The sequence below is a fragment of the Pagrus pagrus genome (genome assembly GCF_965226575.1).
Source record: "Pagrus pagrus genome assembly, chromosome: 18".
NCBI classification, from domain to species: domain Eukaryota; kingdom Metazoa; phylum Chordata; class Actinopteri; order Spariformes; family Sparidae; genus Pagrus; species Pagrus pagrus.
Genome location: NC_140202.1, coordinates 6,426,128 through 6,445,219, shown reverse-complemented (window position 1 = coordinate 6,445,219; position 19,092 = coordinate 6,426,128). Strand labels below are relative to the sequence as shown.

The following is a 19,092-nucleotide window of genomic DNA, read 5'->3' as shown; positions in this document are numbered from 1 at the left end:
ATATGTACGAAAATATTAAGAAGACACTGAAGGAGAGGGACATTCGTTTTTTAAACCCCATTAACCGAAAATAAAAATCCATTGGAATAACGGCATGAAGAGCTACGACAATGAGCGGGACGCAGCTGAGGACATGAAAGCAAGGGGATTGACTCGGCACAAGTGAAGACTTGGGGCTTGTGAAGGAGTGGACCTGGGCGTGGGGATGGTAACAAGCAGGACGAGGATATCAGAGGAGACCTGGCAACTGACACCCCGATAGCGAAAGAACCAACAGCGCTGCAAGATAATACGGACGGGTTCATTTATTTGACTTCAGCATATATGAAACATTGATAGGGCGAGCGAGAACCAACAAGGTTGGACAGGTCCTGACTGGGGTTGACACCGTTATATGGACACAGCTCTGGGTCTATGGATGGGCCCTCACAGAAGAGGATTTCCCATCCACCCACCAACAGGGACTTGGGGGAGAAGAGAAGAATAACCCCCATTTGGAAGTCCCATATAGTTCAGTGTTCATAATTTTGTTTTTGTTCATGTTTAAGTTCAGCTGCTTGGGAAAAGATGCACACACAGTATTGAAGCAAAATGGTAAGTAACGATTTAACGTTAATGTCCTTTAATGTAAATGGTCTAAATACAGCTAAGAAGAGAGGAATGGTCTGAACAAAATTGAAAAAAGAAAAGCAGCATGTCATATTGTTACAGGAAACCCACCGGTCCCAAACAGAACATGTACAATTTAAAAAGTCATATTACAGTTCATATAAACAAGGGCATATATAAAAGAGGAGTTATGATACTAATTCCAAATACAACTACATTTGTTAGTGAAAAGGAAATGAAGGATAAAGAGGGAAGATGTGTACTAGTCAAGGGAAAACTAGAGACTGAACCTGTCACGTTGATAAATGTATATGCACCTCCAGAAAGCAACAAGCACTTCTTCAAATCCTTATTTAATGTTATAGCAACAGAAACAGAAGGTATATTAATTTGTGAGGGGACTTCAACATAGTCATGAACCACTGTCTAGATACAACCAGTTTAAAAGGAAATAAAAAACACAGGTCATGAGTAAAGCTATCCTTAGCAGAAATGGGAACGATCGACATCTGGAGGAATTGTTGTGGCCAATTTTGATGTGTGAATATGTTATGTTATGTATGTTTTTGGTGAGTCATGTAAATAGCAGTGTAGCTTGTCCGCCTGCACACCAGAGGGCATAGACAGGGAATCACGGTGGTAACGTAGTCTATATAGGGGAGTCACCGGTGAACAGGTGGAGGGGAATTAGGATCACAGAAGCCACACAGTTTTTCAACCGTTTATTTGTGTGTGTGTTCGTCCAAGATGTTTTCTCTTATATCATAACGTTAGGCTTTTTTGGTTTTCATATTTACACGTTGGTTTCAGTTCAGTCATTCAACACAGCTGTTTTTCTGTAAATATTTTTTCTCTGCATAAAACAAACGGAAAAACAGATACGTCATGGCAGACCTCATCTTTTGCACAACGACACGTTGGAAATGACTTCAAATTCCCTCAAGTGGCAGTTTTGTGGTTAGACTGGCACTACATTATGTCGAAAAACTACACTTCAATGGACGAATCAGCTGATTAGCGGCGCCAGTGGCACAGCGCATCAGCTGATTTCAATCAATGGACACAGACTGTAAGCCACGGGGTCTAAAGCAATGCCGAAGAATCACAGTAGGATTGTTTAAGAATTGTTACAAGCTGTGTGGAAGAAATTGGACTTCTCACAACGGGACTTCGGCAGCTCCGCTTAATCAATATTAAAATGAGTGACATGGACATGAATGCACCTGTCAATCAGTGAAAAAAAGTGAAATTGGAAAGGAACTTGGAAAAAGACCAGTTAAACTCACCATTAAAGCAATGGACAGTGTGTCTAATGTTGGAACAGCTTGTTTAAAACAGCTTTTAAACTGAGGGAATGATTCAGAAGCATCGAATGTGATATTTTTGAAAACCAAAAACAATGAGGTCGTGCACTTTGTGGAACATCATGTCAAGCTCTTGTCTGATACACTTTTGGGGGATATTCAAGCCACTGAAAGAGGAATGCATATTAATGATGTGTACCAAAAAACAAAAATGAAACGAGAAAACTTGGCTACAAGTGTCTGTGCTATTCATTAACTACAACCCAAGGAGACAAAGGACACCGAACTGAGAAACACAAGGAGCAACGTCAATTGTTTATTCTGTTTACAAAGTCACTCTTTGGATGAATGTCGACAATTTGCCAAAAACAAACATCGTGAAAAAATCGACTTCTTAAAGGAAAAAGGGGTTTGCTTTGGGTGTCTCAACACTGAGCATTTGAGCAAAAATTGTGATAGGCACATAACCTGTGAAAAATGCAAACAGAGCCATCCAACAGCTATACACATTCATGTCAAGAGAAAAATGGACGAAGCAGTGAACACCAATGGCATTTACTCCAGTGAACCTGAACCGACTGTAAACAACACACTTGTGTCGTCTCAAGCCTTTGGAAGCCAAACAGGGGCCGGTAGTAATGGAATACTCCAAATTCTTCCAGTTCAGGTGAAACCAAGAAAAGGCAACAAGGTGATTCAGACCTATGCATTTTTAGACAGTGGATCAACGTCTACATTTTGCTCTGAAGTACTGATGCGAAAGCTGAACCTGACAGGGAAAAGATCAAAGATATGTTTGTTAAAAATGAGCCCCAAGACATCGGTGTCAATATACATTGTAAATCGACTAGAAATATCCAGCCTTAATGGAAAAAGGTACTACAATCTTCCCAATGGTTACACGCAAGCAACGATGCTGCTGAGTACAGCAAACATTATCGAAAAGGAAAACCTCACAAAGTGGTCCTACCTTTCTCATATTGACATTCCTGAAATCCATGTTGAGGTGGAGTAATTAATTGGTACGAACACTTCAGAGTCACTGGAACCGTGTGAAGTTGTTAACAGCCAAGGCGAGGGACCTTTTACTATTAAAACCCTATTGGGGTGGGTTGTTAATGGCGCATGTGAGGATTGGAAAGGCAACCTTGATGATGATGGCTGTCATTTTGCCACTGTAAACAGAATAGCTGTCATTAGGGAAGCATCAAACTCAGCACAATGGCGGTATATCCACAAATCACAAAATCCTGCAGACGATGCATCTAGAGGACTGACAGTCCACAAGCTTCTGAACAACAAGACATGGTTAACTGGTCCAGAATTCTTGTGGAAAACGAAAGGAAACCTGGATGTGTGGAAACAAATCTGTTGAAGAGGAAACCGATTTTTCCCCCAGGCTTGTTTGATCGTAAGGACCAATATGCAAGAAGAAGATGGAAACAGGCACAAAACATTTCAGATTTATTCTGGAAAAGATGGTCGAAAGAGTACCTCCCACTGTTGGAGGAATGACAACGGTGGTCCAAGGACAAGAGAAGCTTCATCACAGGAGACATCGTCATTGTGGCGGACTCTACTGCTCCTTGCGGATCCTGGCTGTTGGGGAAGGTACTGCAGACCTTTCCTGACTCAAGAGGACTTGTGAGGTCCGTTAAAGTCCAGAACAAATGCAACATACTGGAGAGACCAGTCACAAAGATTTGTCTTCTGCAGGAAGCTGAATAAAGACTCATGGAATGGACATATACATAAACATTATGAATTGAAAGAACACTCGGCATGATGGACTGTTCATTGGCTCCATTATTTATGTGGTGTTTATTGTTACTGTTATTATACAGTAACAATTAGGGGCCAGTGTGCTGTAGCCAACTTTGATGTGTGAATATGTTAAGTTGTGTATGTCTTTGGTGAGTCATGTAAATAGCAGTGTTGTTTGTCCACCTGCGCACCAGGGGGCATAGACAGGGAATCACGGTGGTAACGTAGTCTATATAGGGGAGTCACCAGTGAACAGGTGGAGGGGAATTAGGATCACAGAAGCCACACAGTTTTTCAACCGTTTGTGTGTGTGTTCGTCCAAGATGTTTTCTCTTATATCATAAAGTTAGTCTTTTCGGTTTTCTTTCATATTTACACGTTGGTTTCAGTTCAATCATTCAACACAGCCGGTTTTCTGTAAATATTTTTTCTCTGCATAAAATAAACGGAAAAACAGATACGTCATGGCAGACCTCATCTTTTGCACAACGACGTATTGGAAACAACTTCAAATTCCCTCAAGTGGCAGTTTTGTGGTTAGATTGCCACCACAGTAATCTCAACCCCCTTGAAAAAGATTACACACATTATTCGGGCAACACACAATGTACACTCAAGAACTGATTACTTCTTTCTAAATATAGGTGATAGGTACAGAGTGCCTGAGTGTAAAATTGGAGGGGCAGATATATCAGATCATAACAGCCTGTTTTTAAAAATACATCTAAATGCCAGAAAAAGACAAACAATCTGGAGACTTAATGTAGGAATACTGAATAATAAAGGGTTGGTGGAAGAATTATAAAAGGAAACTAGGCATTATATGGAGGACAATAGCAATAGAGCAGTCGACCCGTATATTGTTTGGGATGCCCTAAAAGTGGTTGTCCGGGGAAAGTTAATAGCTAAAACCACTTTAATAAAAAGACTTAGAAGAGAAGCGTTCCAGAACCGCTCTATAAGATTGAGAGAATTAGAGCAAAAATATCATCAGACAAACAACCCAAAATTATATAAACAAATTAAGGATACTGAAACGAAGATAAATGAGATATTGTTGGATGAATATGGAAAGATGATATTTTTGAAGCAAAATTATTATGAAACTGGACCCAGAGCAACAAAACTCCTAGCAAAACGAATACGAAAAGAGCAAGCAATAAATAGCATACATAAAATTAAGGACCCAAACACCAACGAGACGATACATGAACCAGAAGATATAGAAAGAGTATTCCAGAGGTTCTGTGAGAAACTATATACACAACCAACTGCTGCAAATGAAGAAGAAATGACAACCTTCTTAAATCAACTTGACCCTTCTCCTCGTCCTCCTCCTCCTCCTCTTGCTCCTCTTCCTTCTCCTCCTCGTCCTTCTCCTCGTCCTCCTCGTCTTCCTCCACCTCCTCCTCTTGCTCCTCCTCATGCTCCTCCTCCTTCCCCTCCTCCTCCTCCTCTTCCTCCTTCCCCTCCCCCTCCTCCTCCTCCTCCTCCTCCTCGTCCTTTCAGGGTGGAGCCTGCTGGAGTCCGATGGTTGACACCAGGTCTGAGGAAGTGTGAGTGTGTTTTTACTTTGATTCATGAAAACAAAGCAGCTTCACACTGATGACATCACTCATTCACATCTGTGATGTCATCATCAGACTGTGACATCACTGGTTCAGATGTGTGATGTCATCATCAGACTGATGAGATTAATAACTGCAGCTGTGTTGTGTCTTTTTCTCTCCATCAGATTCCTGTGAGCTCACAGTCGACACAAACACAGTCAGCAGACACATCAGACTGTCTGACAACAACAGGACGATGACACATGTGAGGGAGGTTCAGTCGTATCCTGATCATCCAGAGAGGTTTGACTGTGTTCAGCTGCTGTGTAGAACTGGTCTGACTGGTCGCTGTTACTGGGAGGTCGAGTGGAGCGGAGGAGCTTGTATATCAGTGAGTTACAGAGGAATCAGCAGGAGAGGAAACAGAGAGGACTGTGTGTTTGGAGAGAATGATCAGTCGTGGAGTCTGAGCTGCTCTCGTCGTTACTGTTTCAGTCACAATACCAGACCAACATACACCGTTGTCTACAACTCCATCTTCTCTCGCCTCCGCTCTGCCATCACCCCTGCTCCCTCTGGTAGAGTAGCAGTGTATGTGGACTGTCCTGCTGGCACTCTGTCCTTCTACAGAGTCTCCTCTGAGACACTGATCCACTGCCACACCTTCAACACCACCTTCACTGAACCTCTTTATCCTGGGTTTGGGTTCTGGCCTGGTGACTCAGTGTCTCTGTGTCCTCTGTAGGACGGTGAGTCTCCTCCTGAACAGACTCAACTGTTGACAGTTACAGGAACCTTCAGGTTACTGTCATCAGTTCATTAGATGATTGTGACTCAGTCATTAATGTGAAAACATGATGTTCCTGTAGTTGTTGAGGTGGAGCTCATGTTGAACTGTTTTGTACAGGACTGACACTGATGATTCATTCAGACCTTCTCTGATGACACTGAGCTCCACAGTCTGGGTAAACTCCACTGGAGTCGCTGTGGATGATGCTTGGAGCCTCAAGTGCAACAAGTCTTCTGCATGTACGAGTGGAAACACGAGCCGTCTTTACAAACACCTAGTGAGAGTTCATCACACACATCCAGGAGCAGAAATGTACAGACTGCTGAGCTCGTAGTTCATCTCTTGTTTCCTCATCCACCTCAGCTGTGTTACAGAGTCAACTACAGGCTACATACATGGTTCATGAAGAAAAGGAAGCATCGGTCCGCTGATGGCTTCCATCTAAACATGGTGCAGTTTCAGAGTCACACTGTCCTCTGGATGGAAGATATTTTGGCTCATAATTCAAATAGAAAATGAAAAAGATCATTTTACTGCCCTACTAGGAAGAATTAGGCCCGAACTCAACTTTAAAACTGGAAATTTAAAATGTAAATGTTGATGTGAAAATGTAAAGTGAGGACATGAAAAAAGGGAAATTTAAAATGGAAATGCTGGAAGTGAAAGCTGAAACTAAAGATGAAATTAAAACTGCTGATGAAATAAGACGAAGGACATCACATCAACATCAAACATGAAACTCAAAACGGGGAAGAGAAAAGCTTGAATGGAAAAAAGTAAATGTTTTGCATTTTCATGTCAAGTCATTAATGAAATGAAGCCTCAGCTGTCATTTGAATGAACTTTGGTGAGAGATTTGAATCAGCTGATGGCTGTCATAGTAAAGAGTCAAATCACAGAGAAAAAAGCATTCAGCTCCTGATTTGAACACAAACTGTATCCATCACTACATTTCTGTGGAAGCCATGAAATGCTCTTGTTAGCATTTATTATGTTATGAAACATCAACACGTCTTTCAACAGACCAATGGTCACCAACCCAACCACCCTGAAGACCAACATGTCCTGTGGTTTCAGTCTCAAAGTGTTTCTTCTTGTCCTTCAGCCACATGTGCTCCCTCACCTGCACCATTTGTATCTTCTGCCTTGTGTGCTTATTGTTTTCCAGTGTTTTCCAGTGCTAGTCTCTCTTCCTTTAAGATTTCACTTCATTGTCTAAGATTTAGACTTTGCCTACTACATATGTGGATGTGTTCATCTGAATTGACTGATATCGTGTACATGACTGCTCAGCTCTTCAGTTAAATCTTTGTATTGTTACATTTTAGATGGTGTCATGTGTCTCTCTCTGAACCGGACTCTGTGATTGGTCCAAAAAGTGACATGTCAGGATGTTAAGTTTTAGTAGTGTTATCTTTTTCATGCAACACTGTTGTTGTTTCTTCACACAGTGGATATTGATAAAGTTATACAGATTGGCCAACACCAAACTGACAAGGCACAGTTTTGTTCCTGACCTGAAGTAGCGAATGGGAGCTAAATCGAGTGGATGCACACAAATGACAACTCACTAACAACTAACCATCTGACAAACACATCTGATGGGAAAAAACATTAACCAGCCGAACTGCACTTTAGGTTCACATATACAATGATGGTGACCTGGATCTGTTTAATTTCAAAGTGTGTTTCTTTGTCAATTTACTCCAATTAAAAAATATTGGAATGAAAAAAATGTTTGTTTTAATCTCTTTGATAAACAAACTGCTGACAAAGACTGGATTGTATTTTAACTTTTTAACATTTATAAAAACATTCTGTTTTCTATTTGTGAAACTGATTCATATATTTTATATTGGATGACATGGAGGCTGAAAACTCTAGCTGCAGATGTTTTGCCTGAGGCTTTTCTTATTTTAGCTGATCTTAAAATGTTTGCTGTTTTGGATGCTAAGTGTTACTAATGTTTGTGTCCATCTTGTCTTTGTGTGTATGTATGTCTATGCTGCTGCCTGTCTTGGCCAGGACACTCTTGTAAAAGAGATTTTTAATCTCAATGAGTCTTTTCCTGGTTAAATAAAGGTTAAATAAAAAAATAAAAATACATTATATGTTTCACTTGATGTTATAACTAAATTTTATATTCTTTGATAGTTTCTTCATATTAAGATTTTTGATTTATTCCAGATTTTTTTTGTGTGTGTGTGTGTGCGCTGCTGCTGAGGACTCACAACACACACTACCAACCGATCCACCAGGCCTCAAGAATTATGATTTTTAAATGTGATGTTCATCAGCACCACTTCAGCCCTTTTTCATGACAGCTGACTGACAGCTTGGCAGACGTACAGATACAGAAGACATTTGTACCGTCACCTGCTTTAGTACAAAGACCAAGAGCCTGGAAAGTGGCCATCTGTGTTTACTTTTTGGTTTTCCAGTTGAGTGCCAGTTGGGCTATTTTATTATTGGCCAATCTTGTTTGGCAAATATCTGCAAGCAGAGACAAATGGGCCCTCACCATTACATATACAGTATATAGCACATGTAATGATGTATAGAATGACGCAGTTGAATTGCGTCTTTTCTGACATACTGAACCTCGCTTGCCCTTAAATAGCAGTAATGTTCTACAATCTACATCACAACCAAAGTATTTATCTATTTAATGAATAAAATACATCTAAATTAACACTTTACATTCTAATGTGCATGACATAATGGAAGTTTTGATGACTGTTATTTCTTCTGATATCAGCATTAAATATTGTCTGTCGGCTGCTAGCTATCTACAAATCTGCATCATCATCGGCCACTGAAAACCCATATCGATCAACCACTTGTCTGTAAGTTACAATTTCATGTTCAGTTCAAAATGACTTTGTGTTGGGTTTAGGTCGAGGCACTGACAGACTTTTGATTATATCTGTCTATTTTAGTCCCTTACATTTTCATCACGTGTGCCGACTTTAATGAGTTTACAAGCATCTTTGTTTCAGATCAAAGACAAAATAATTTGCACAGTTGTGCACACAGACTTGTAAACTTGGCCTTTGTAAAGTTACCTGCCCTCCACTTTGCTCCCTCGTGCCACAAGTTGCAACCAGAACCACCTGAGCAAATGAGATCACCATCACCAACATTCTAGACTATTTACACACTTTCAATCAATCAATCAATCAATCAATTTATTATTTAAAGTGCAAAATCACCATGGTACATGGTCTCAATACACTTTACAGTCAAAACAAGTACAATAATAACAGACAATAAAAATAAATAAAACAATAGTAAAATAAAATGAACGCAGGGATAGAGAAGGGCGGATTTTGGCAATATTCCAAAGGTGAAAGAAAGCTGTTGTGGTGATTTCTTTGATAAGGGACTGAAAAGTCATGGTTGAATCAAAAATAACACCGAGGTTTCTGATGAGAGTGCTTTCAGAGATAAAACAACCGTCAATATTGAGACCAAGACCCTCGGATAAGTATTTATAATTATTAGGCTTGATTACCAGCAGATCAGACTTAGTAGTATTGAGCATGAGAAAGTTGTGGCTCATCCAGATCTTGATTTGATTTACACGTTTCCAGATTCTGTATTTAAGAGGGGTCATTAGGCTGCAGTGGAATGTAAAGTTGTGTGTCATCGGCATAGAAATGGAACTGTATACCGTATTCAGCAATTATTCTACCCAGAGGAAGCATGTAAATACAAAACAGCAGAGGGCCCAGGACAGACCCCTGAGGCACACCAGAGATAACTGTAGAGCATTCGGACAAGGAGTTATTAAAACTGACGCATTGTGTTCTGCTAGATAAGTAGGACTGGAACCATGAGAGCACCAGCCCATGAACACCAACATAATGTTCCAGTCGGTCTAGAAGCACATAATGATCTACAGTATCGCAGGCCGAACTTAAATCAAGAAGCAAAAGTAAGGAAGCTGATCCAGAGTCAGCAGTAACAAGTAGGTCATTTACTACTCTAGTTAGGGCAGTCTCAGTAGAGTGACAAGAGCGGAAACCAGATTGTAATTTTTCAAAAAAGGTTGTTGGCAGAAAGGTGGGCAGTCAGTTGATCAGCAACAACTCTCAAGTATTTTGGAGAAAGAGGGGAGAGTGGGGAGAGTGGTCGGTAATTAGCAAGAACCAGAGAATCACTATTGGGTTTCTTGAGGAGTGGTTTAATGATAGCAGATTTATAGGATAAGGGGACACACCCCTCAGTGAAGGAAGTGTTTAAGATGGTAAGTAAAGGGCCACTAAGACAAGGAAAAAGTTCCTTACAGAGGTCAGAAGGGATGGGATCTAGTAAACATGTTGTAGGCTTAGAGGCAGCAACCATTGAGGCCAAGGCCTCAGCCGAAATAGGTTTAAACTGTGAGAGTGAACTTGTGGACCGGGATGCAGAGCACTGGTCAGTGATGTTGCTGGAGGACTGCTGGCTAATGATATTGCTCCTTATTAGGGAGATTTTATCAGTAAAAAACTCTAAAAAAATCATTAACTGTGATAGCAGGGCTCAGAATAGGTGGAGACTGTGTAAGCCTGGCCACAGTATTAAACAGGACCCGATGATTGTTCTTATTGGTTTCAATCAGGTTGGAGAAATAAGAGGATCTGGCAGCAGAAAGTGCATGTTTATAGCGTTTAAAACTAAGAGTCCAGGCAAGGCGGGAGGACTCAAACTCCTGTGACACAAATTGAGAGCCGTTGTCAGAAACCAGCTCCTTGAGGTCGCCTTCTCTGCTGAAAACTGCAGATAAAAACTGAATAACGACAGTCTATAGGTGCCTTATCAAAGGGCCCTACCACATCAATAGCTACTTTTTCCCATGCTCCTTCTGGATACGGCACAGGCTGTAGTGGAGGAGTGTGGGTGACTGCAGACTTGTCATGTGACTGGCATGTAATGCATGCTTTTATGGCTGCCTCGACCTGGGCATCCATGCTTGGCCACCAATATGCTTCTCTGAGTCTCTGCTTTGTTCTCACAATTCCCTGGTGTGTGGCATGTGCCAGGGAGATCAGCTTTGGTTGGAGACTGTCCGGTACCAAGAGTCTGTGTGTGCCACGCACCACTAAGTCATCTTGTAGAGAGAGCTCGTGCCGAAGTTTAAAAAATGGCTGTAAGTTGGGCAGCAAGCTTTTTGCTGACTTCGGCCATCTTTAAGTGAGCAGTTCACATAGTTGAGTCTGTACAGGACATGAAGCACAGGCAGCTTTAAAGTCAGTTTCAGTGATGGCAGTAAGTGCAGAGGTAAGTGCCACCTCTGTGTCATCCTCCTAGCTAGGCTCTGAGCTTGGCAGTGGGAGTCGAGACAAGCAGTCCGCAGTTACATTCTCTCGACCTGGCTTGTACTGAATGTCATAGTTGAATGATAACAGCCTAGATGACCACCTGGCTATCCGCATACCTGCTCGTCCTTGGCCTTTTGAGGCTAGAAGTGTGGTGAGAGGACTGTGATCAGTACGTAATGTGAAATGTCTCCCCCACAAGTACGTTCTCCACCTTTCTGTTGCCCACACACACCCCAGGGCCTCCTTTTCGACAGTGGAGTACTTTCTCTCTGCCTGGGTGAGTGTGCGTGATGCAAAAGCAACAGTTCTTTCAGAACCATCTTGATGTATCTGAGTGAGGACTGCTCCTAGTCCATAGTCAGACGCGTCCGTTGTGACAACAGTGGACAGTTCTGGGTTGAACAGAGAGAGTGCAGGGCTGTTCACTATAAGTCTTTTAACAGTCTCAAAGCTCCTTTGAGCCTCAGAAGTCCATGTGAACATCTCTGCTCCACGCAAAAGTTCTCTCAGGGGCTCAACAACAGCAGCATAGTCTGGTATGAATTTGGAATACCATGATGTGAGCCCTAGAAATGACCTCAATTTGGGCAGGTCTGTAGGTGGAGGTGCTTGAGAAACAGCAGTCACATGTGAGGCATCAGGCTGCAGTCCTTTCCCTGACACCGTGTGCCCGAAGAAAGACAGTTATTTATTTATTTATTTCGGCATGTTATTAGACAGTCATCATCACACATCATCTTAGTTAAAATCAGGTAGTACACATGGCCGAAAGGGAAAGCGGGAGAAGCAGATGCTTATCTAGTCCCGCCCCCGTTACCCACAGAATACATTATTTCCACAAGTTATATTTCTTTTGTATTTTGACGTACATGTTACAGCAGCATGCAGTGAACAGAGCTGCAGTCCAGCTCTAGACAGTCAACAGACTACGTGTGTGTCTGCACAGTGTCTATATTGGTCCATCATGAGTGAACAACAGTCTCTACTTGTTGCCTGGAGTGTAACACAGTCATAAGGTGGTCCAATCGATATAGGTTAGTTTCAGTTATTTGGTTGTTAACTGGGATGGTGTGAGAGCCCGTATTGCCGTCTTTATTCATCCATCTCTTCTGTAGCTTTCGCCGCGCTTAGCTTCACCAAGACCTCTTGATTAGAAGCCACGTCTGCTCGCATCTTTCCCATGTACTCGCACATTGTGGAGATGCCAGATCGCATTTCCACCACAGCACTCCGAGTTTTGGCGTTGTCAGCCCTCACACTGGTCTGCTCGGCAGCGATCTTACTCAGCTTCCGAAGTTGCATGAACATTCCATATCCCAGGGAGAGCATTCCGATTGTCATGAACGTGAATATGTACACGTCCTCAACGTCCTCTATATCCATTACGGCAAGGCACAAGACTCTCCATTTTCCCCATCCATCCATTGTGTAGCCGGCCATGAAGGTCCCGTCCGGGCATGTAGGCTCACCAGAACCAGTACGCCTTGTTGAGAACACTCTGTCGATTGCATTCAGTGACCAGTTTAGCAACTCCATCATGGACCAATTGATTCTCCTTTGTGTCTCGATTAACAGAGTCAGTTGAATTCTTCACACAAGTGGATATTTGTACTTTTCAGTGTCAGCTATTGTTTGGGTACAGTTGGTATTTGTTTAGTCTTCCCTGTAGTCTCAACATAGCGTCTGCTGATTCCTGCCTCAGACCTGTTTGTCTGAAGTTGCATTTTGAGTGATTCAGCTTCAGCCCAGCATCATGTATACGCCGAAACACAGCTGTCAGTCTTCTGTCATGTTCTTCAGCTGTTGCACCTGAGACGATAATGTCATCGAGGTAACACTGGACCCCCGGCAAACCTTTGAGGATTGTTGACATCATCCACTGGAAACAGCTGGGCGCCGATGCCAGTCCGAATGGCACCCGCTTGAAGCGAAACAAGCCATCATGGGTGATGAAGGTAGTTAAGCTGCGGCTGTCCTCATGTAGCGGCATCTGATAATAAGCGCTCTGGAGGTCTAATGTGGAAAACAGTGTTGCTCCTCTCAACTCTGTGAACATTTCCTCCATGTGAGGTAGTGGAAAGCCGTCGACTACAACTGACTTGTTAGGTTCTCTTAGATCTACACAGAGTCTTGGTTCTGGTCTGTCTTTTCTTGTGGTGACTACTATAGGTGAAATCCATTCAGATGACTCTACCGGCTCTATAACATCCTGCTCTACTAGTTTCTTTAACTCCTTAGACACTGCTTCTCTAACTGAGAAAGGTAATCTACGCAGTTTCTGTTGTGTTGGCTTGACATCTGGTCGTACGTTAACTCTATGGACAAATCCTTTAGCACATCCTAATTTGTCCCCTGCAATACTTGCTACAGAAGCTTTTGACTGGTTACTAGTAACTGCAGTGACTTGACCATCTCTCACTTGCATCTGTAGTGAGTAGAATAAGTCCCTACCTAGGACTGCTGACCCGTTCTTTACGATGTAAAATACTGCAGTAGTACTGAGGTCCCCAATTGCTACATTAGCTTGTAAGCAACCCTTCATGGCTATAGGATTCCCACCATAATCCCTCAGCTTGAGTTTTGGTTCCATAAGGGAAGCCTCAGAGAAAAACTCAGTGACCATTTGCTCTGGCAAGATTGACACTGCCGAACCTGTGTCTAGCATTAGCTCAATATCCTGAATCACTGACCCTGGACTACTGACTTTCACTGTACACATTATACTGCTAGAGCCACAAGTGTTCACATTCAAAATAGTCACTTCTGGGGCAGCTTCAACCTCACTTACGTTTTTGCTTCCTCTACAGACTTTTGCAAAGTGTCCCTTCTTTTTGCAGGCATTGCAGTGCGCCTCCTTTGCAGGACATCCTTGGAAGTTAGCAGTGTGCTGAGTTGAACCACATCTGTAACACGTTTTCTTTTGTAACGTCTGTGGAGGTGAATGTGCTTTATGTTTTCCTTTCATGAACCTTCTGTGTTGTTGTGGTCTCTCCCTTGCACATAGCTTTCGCCTCCGACACAGCAGTTTCAATTTGGCGGGCTATCGCCAAAGCTTTGGAGAGTGTGAGGGGTATCTCCAGCAGTAAACGCTCTCTGATGCGTGCTGAATTAGTCTTTTCAACAACTTGGTCCCTTATTATCTCCTCTTCCATATTCCCGAACTGACATGTTGTGACCAGTTCTTTCAAAGCAGCAACAAGCTGATCTGTCGTCTCACCTGGGCGCTGGCTCCGTTGCCTGAAACGGTAACGTTCCGCAACCACGTTCACTTTCGGTGTGAAAAAGTCTGTCAGCGCCTGCAGCGCCGTGGCGTATTTGTCATCAGCGACCGTCAATGTGTAAAAAAGTCTCTGACCTTCTGCACCCAAGCAATGAATGAGCAGCGCACGCTTACGTGCCTCCGGCAGATCCGACTCCGACATCGCTAGCAGGTAGTTTTCAAAAGTCCGGATCCATGCCTTGGACGGGACCGGTGGTTCCCCGACACTTTGCAGAAAGAGTGTAGGCTGGCTCAGGTTCAGGGCCGTCATCCTTGTCGCCAATATGTGGTATCGTAATCAGAAGCAGAGGTGACTTTACTTTACACACTTTATTAATACAAAACCATAAAGTCGGGAGGACGTAGTATGTAGCATAGCATGTAGCTTACAGGCAGTAACTTCTCTCTTCTTCTTCTCTCTACACCTGCTCTCTGTCTACTCTCTACTCATAGCACCTCTAGCGTTCAGGCGGAAACACCACACGTCCCTACCAATATTCAGCCGCTACTGTGTAGTCACTATCAATACAACCACTATCCGTAGTGTTTAGTCAATGATTATGGCACACAAAGGGTTAAATGTCGGTCTCTGCTAGAAGTCCCGCCTCTAACCTAAATACCGCTCCCTGATGGCTGCCGGTTTCTCGCTAACTTACATGTGATTGGCTGTCCCCACTGTCACTTCTTCTGCTTGTCAAAACTACCTGCAACCTGCTAGTTGGACCGGAGGAGAGGCAGTGCATGTTACCTGCAGGTGCGAGTGTAAGTTGTCAACATGTTCGGCATTTGTTCTTCCTGGGTCACGTCAGCTAGATGGATTTTAGTATCAGTGGTGTCATTTACATTTGTGTTTGTGTCTGTTTGCGTGTGTGTACGTGTGTGCGTGCGTGTGTGCTGTATAGGATTTGAAGGATGTCAAAGAAAAGAAAACTGGATATAAGAGACTTCTTTGGGAGTCAAAGTGTAAGTTACTTCAAGGGTGTATAGGTAGAGGCTCAACAATACAGATATTGAATAAAAGAGAATATTTAATGCCAAAGAGATACACTTTTTAAAAGTTGTTTTTAATTCTTATTTGCATGTATTTGCGTAGAAGAGAGCAACGGTTTAAAAACACAAATTAAGAAAATTTGTGGTGGAAATACAATAAAACCTCAGATTCTAGATCATCATGTGATTTTATAATTATAAAATATAATTAATTAATATTAAGTAATCTTAATATTTAGTAAAAGCCTTTTTTGCTCAGGCAATAACTGTACCATCAAGCTCTATGAACATTGTATCCCATCACAGTTGGTGGGGTCCCATCACAGCTGATGGGGTCCCATCACAGCTGGTCTCTAGTCCATCACATTGATTTATTTCTTCTGCACCGCTGTCTACCACGGTCCACTTTGACAAAGATACTGTAACTCTGATTTTGACTTAGATCAAACTAAGATCTGTTGCTCAAGGCTGTCTGGTCTTTGTCTATTTTAGGACCAATTTACTATTCTTGGTAATATGAACTTTTTCTCAAACTGAAAAAACACGACTGACAGAGGAACTACACTGTACTCAGGTAATGTAGTTTCTCAGTCAGCTCAGGTGCAAGGACGTTACATAAAGCTGGACACAGTGCCAAAATGGCTGGACTTTACCATAACTTAAACACTGACCAACTAACAATAACTAACTTGAATAGAGATTAAGTCATCTAATCGTGCGGCTCTTCTAGACTTTCTAAATGTTATTGGGTAAACGAGTCCTGCCTCGGGTGACGCTTCTTTTAGAGGGTAAGACACTTCAGGTTTATCAAAGGGCTGCAAAAGTGAACAGGGGGAAGCTGTTGTGTGGGGGGTGGAGGCAGTCAGAGGTCCCACAGCTACCAGGAGGTATGGGGTGGAACAGGGAGGGGTTGGGCCATAACAACCAGGCTGGCAAAGTGGAGGTGGATCCTCTCTCAGGTCTCTTACAGAGGTCGGACACTGATGATAAACAGTTTGGTGGCTTCTTCACTGTGGCACAAGCTGGTGGTTCTGAACCCACCTGTGGGCCTGCTGGAGAGGCTACAGAGGACTCTGAGGTGTGTGTTTGTCTGCTTGTTAGCTGTTGTCAAACATGTGACCTGCTTAATGTTCGTCTTGCAAAGGTAATTATCCAGTCATTAAACACAGCAAATGCTTGCAGCTGCTGCCGTGTTTGAAGATAACTCTAACCTGTGCACGCTGTGAATTGCACATACCCAATTACAACACTGCCTTCATTCTGTCAAGTTGTGTCTATATCTTCCAAAGTTGTGATGTAATACGCTAACAAAGTCTGTCCACAGACAGACAGACATATAAACACCAGCAAAGTACTCCAAATGTTTTAAAATAATAGTAAATCACTTCTGTGGCAGCTCCTGTTACCATGTCCTGTCCCCAGAAACACATTTTACCATGATGACACGCAAAGATTCACAAGACCGTCCTGCAGACCTGAAGCAGAGCTGGACTGCTGTGTTTTCTTACTGTGGCAGAGTTCAGTACTCCTGCTAACTCTTACTCAGGCAGGGTCAGCACAGTTTCCTGGACAGATGAAATTAACTCTTTCCCTTCTCATTACTTGCTGCACAACATTATTAATAAGCCACAGCCATGTTTTCTTTATGTGTGTAGTTTGGTGCCACTGGTCAGCAGGTGGCTCCTGAGACTGGCCCTACACCACAGACCAGTCTGAACTCTCTGTCAGATTGATTTGTTTACTCTAAACCACTGACACATTCTATTATACCTCATTATTTAACAGTCAATAAAGAAAATGGACATTCAATGTAGTTGAAATGAGGTTTATTAAAACTGATAATGAGCTGTAGAAAACAAGCCAAGAATAGGCTTTATATTTTTGAATAACTAAAAAATCACATGTGAACAAATTTGATCAAATGAACAAATTCATCAAAAACACCAATGAACTGGATATTTTAAATATGGAAAACATTAAAAATATATATGATTCAGATGATATTGTAGGAACTAGATTGGAACTAGATTGGATTTCATTCCATTTTCATTCATACGAATGCTGAACACTGAACTCTACTAGTTTATCATTTATTCATCCACAAAGCCTGGCCCACACTTCTGTTTGTATCTTAGGATTTTGCAGTGTCACAATAATAATGCAACACTAAAACATTGTGAATGGTGCAATGCTGCACTTACAGCAATGCTATTCTGCTGAAGACATGGTGCTTGCATTCTTCAGTCAGACGTATATCTGAAAATGTTTGCTGGCCTTTGTTGTTTCCAGATGTGTTCAAAAATGATGTCAGTAACACGCAGGTTCATCTGTCACTGTGAGGAAGAGAATGTAGAAAACCCACCAGGCCCCAGCGAGGATCGAACTCGCGACCCCTGGTTTACAAGACCAGTGCTCTAACCACTGAGCTATGGAGCCAATTGCGGCTTCAGGAGTCCAATGTTAAGTATTTAATGACACGATGAACAGTGACGTACTGTGGCTCGTTCAGAACGCCTATGTCAATATGACGGAGCTCTACCGTACAACAACTGCGTTACAAAACACGCGGGAAGTGCGGTCAGGCCAGCCGCCGCGTTGGATTAAAGCACGTTACAATAAAATTGCGGCACGTACCTAGGCATTACGGTAAGAGAGGGTCGGAACTGATTTCAAAATTAAAGCGATCTTCCTGTGAATGTGGTTTCACATTCATTGACTCAGTTAATCTATCGATAATGATTTAACTTATTAACAAACAAACAAACAAGCAGGCAAAAATACATATCTAAATAAAATATCTAAATCTGTATCTTAAAGAAAATATTTTTAAAGATTAATTAATCAGTCAAACTTAATTAGGTTTGACTGATTATTCACACAACTGAGATGACAAAGCCTTGATTTTCATAACCACAATTTTTCTCAATTTTACTTTGAAATCATTTGTTACACACATACCGTAATTCCCAGTATATACTGTACATGCACCGAGAAACAACGTGGGGGCTGGCCTGAGTGGTTGGCAGGGTTACTTCAAATGTACTCTGTAAAGTTACAAATCACCTGTTAAAACATGTAACATAATCCACTTATCTCAAGCTTCGCCATCAAGTCCTGACGTTTCAGCAAAATGATATTGTAAGTAGAGACCATCTTGTCATGTGATCATGACTGAGACACTCAGTAACATTATCACACACTTCCATAACACAATCACCTGGAAGAGTACCCAACTCAAAATTGTGGTAACGTTAGTTCCTGCTACACAGGATGAGGCTATGATGGTCACACACACACACACACACACACACACACAAATGTTGAAGGTGTGGTAGAGTACATTCACACCATGAACCAGTGGCAAAATATAACCAGCCTCAGCTGTTGCAGATGGTAATTATTACACGCATTATGTGAAAATATGCAAAGCATTCAGGAACTGTTACCTTGTGTTCTTTTCAATTCATTGTATGAACCTTTCAAAATACAGCAATATATCAGAGTGTGGGTGGGAGGAAACCAG

At 42.1% G+C, this 19,092-nt stretch overlaps 1 protein-coding gene across 1 annotated transcript in view; it reads left to right on the top strand.

The window, feature by feature from the left end:
- The window catches only part of LOC311274310 (protein NLRC3-like), a 30,753-nt gene extending 22,716 nt beyond the window's left edge, over positions 1–8,037 (top strand). Inside the window, exons 9-10 of the mRNA XM_084381885.1 lie at positions 5,187–5,233; positions 5,413–8,037. Coding sequence (XP_084238011.1) covers positions 5,187–5,233; positions 5,413–5,972 — 607 coding nt within the window. The 3' untranslated portion in view covers positions 5,973–8,037. The remainder of the gene's footprint in view (positions 1–5,186; positions 5,234–5,412) is intronic.
- Positions 8,038–19,092: the final 11,055 nt, after the last annotated feature.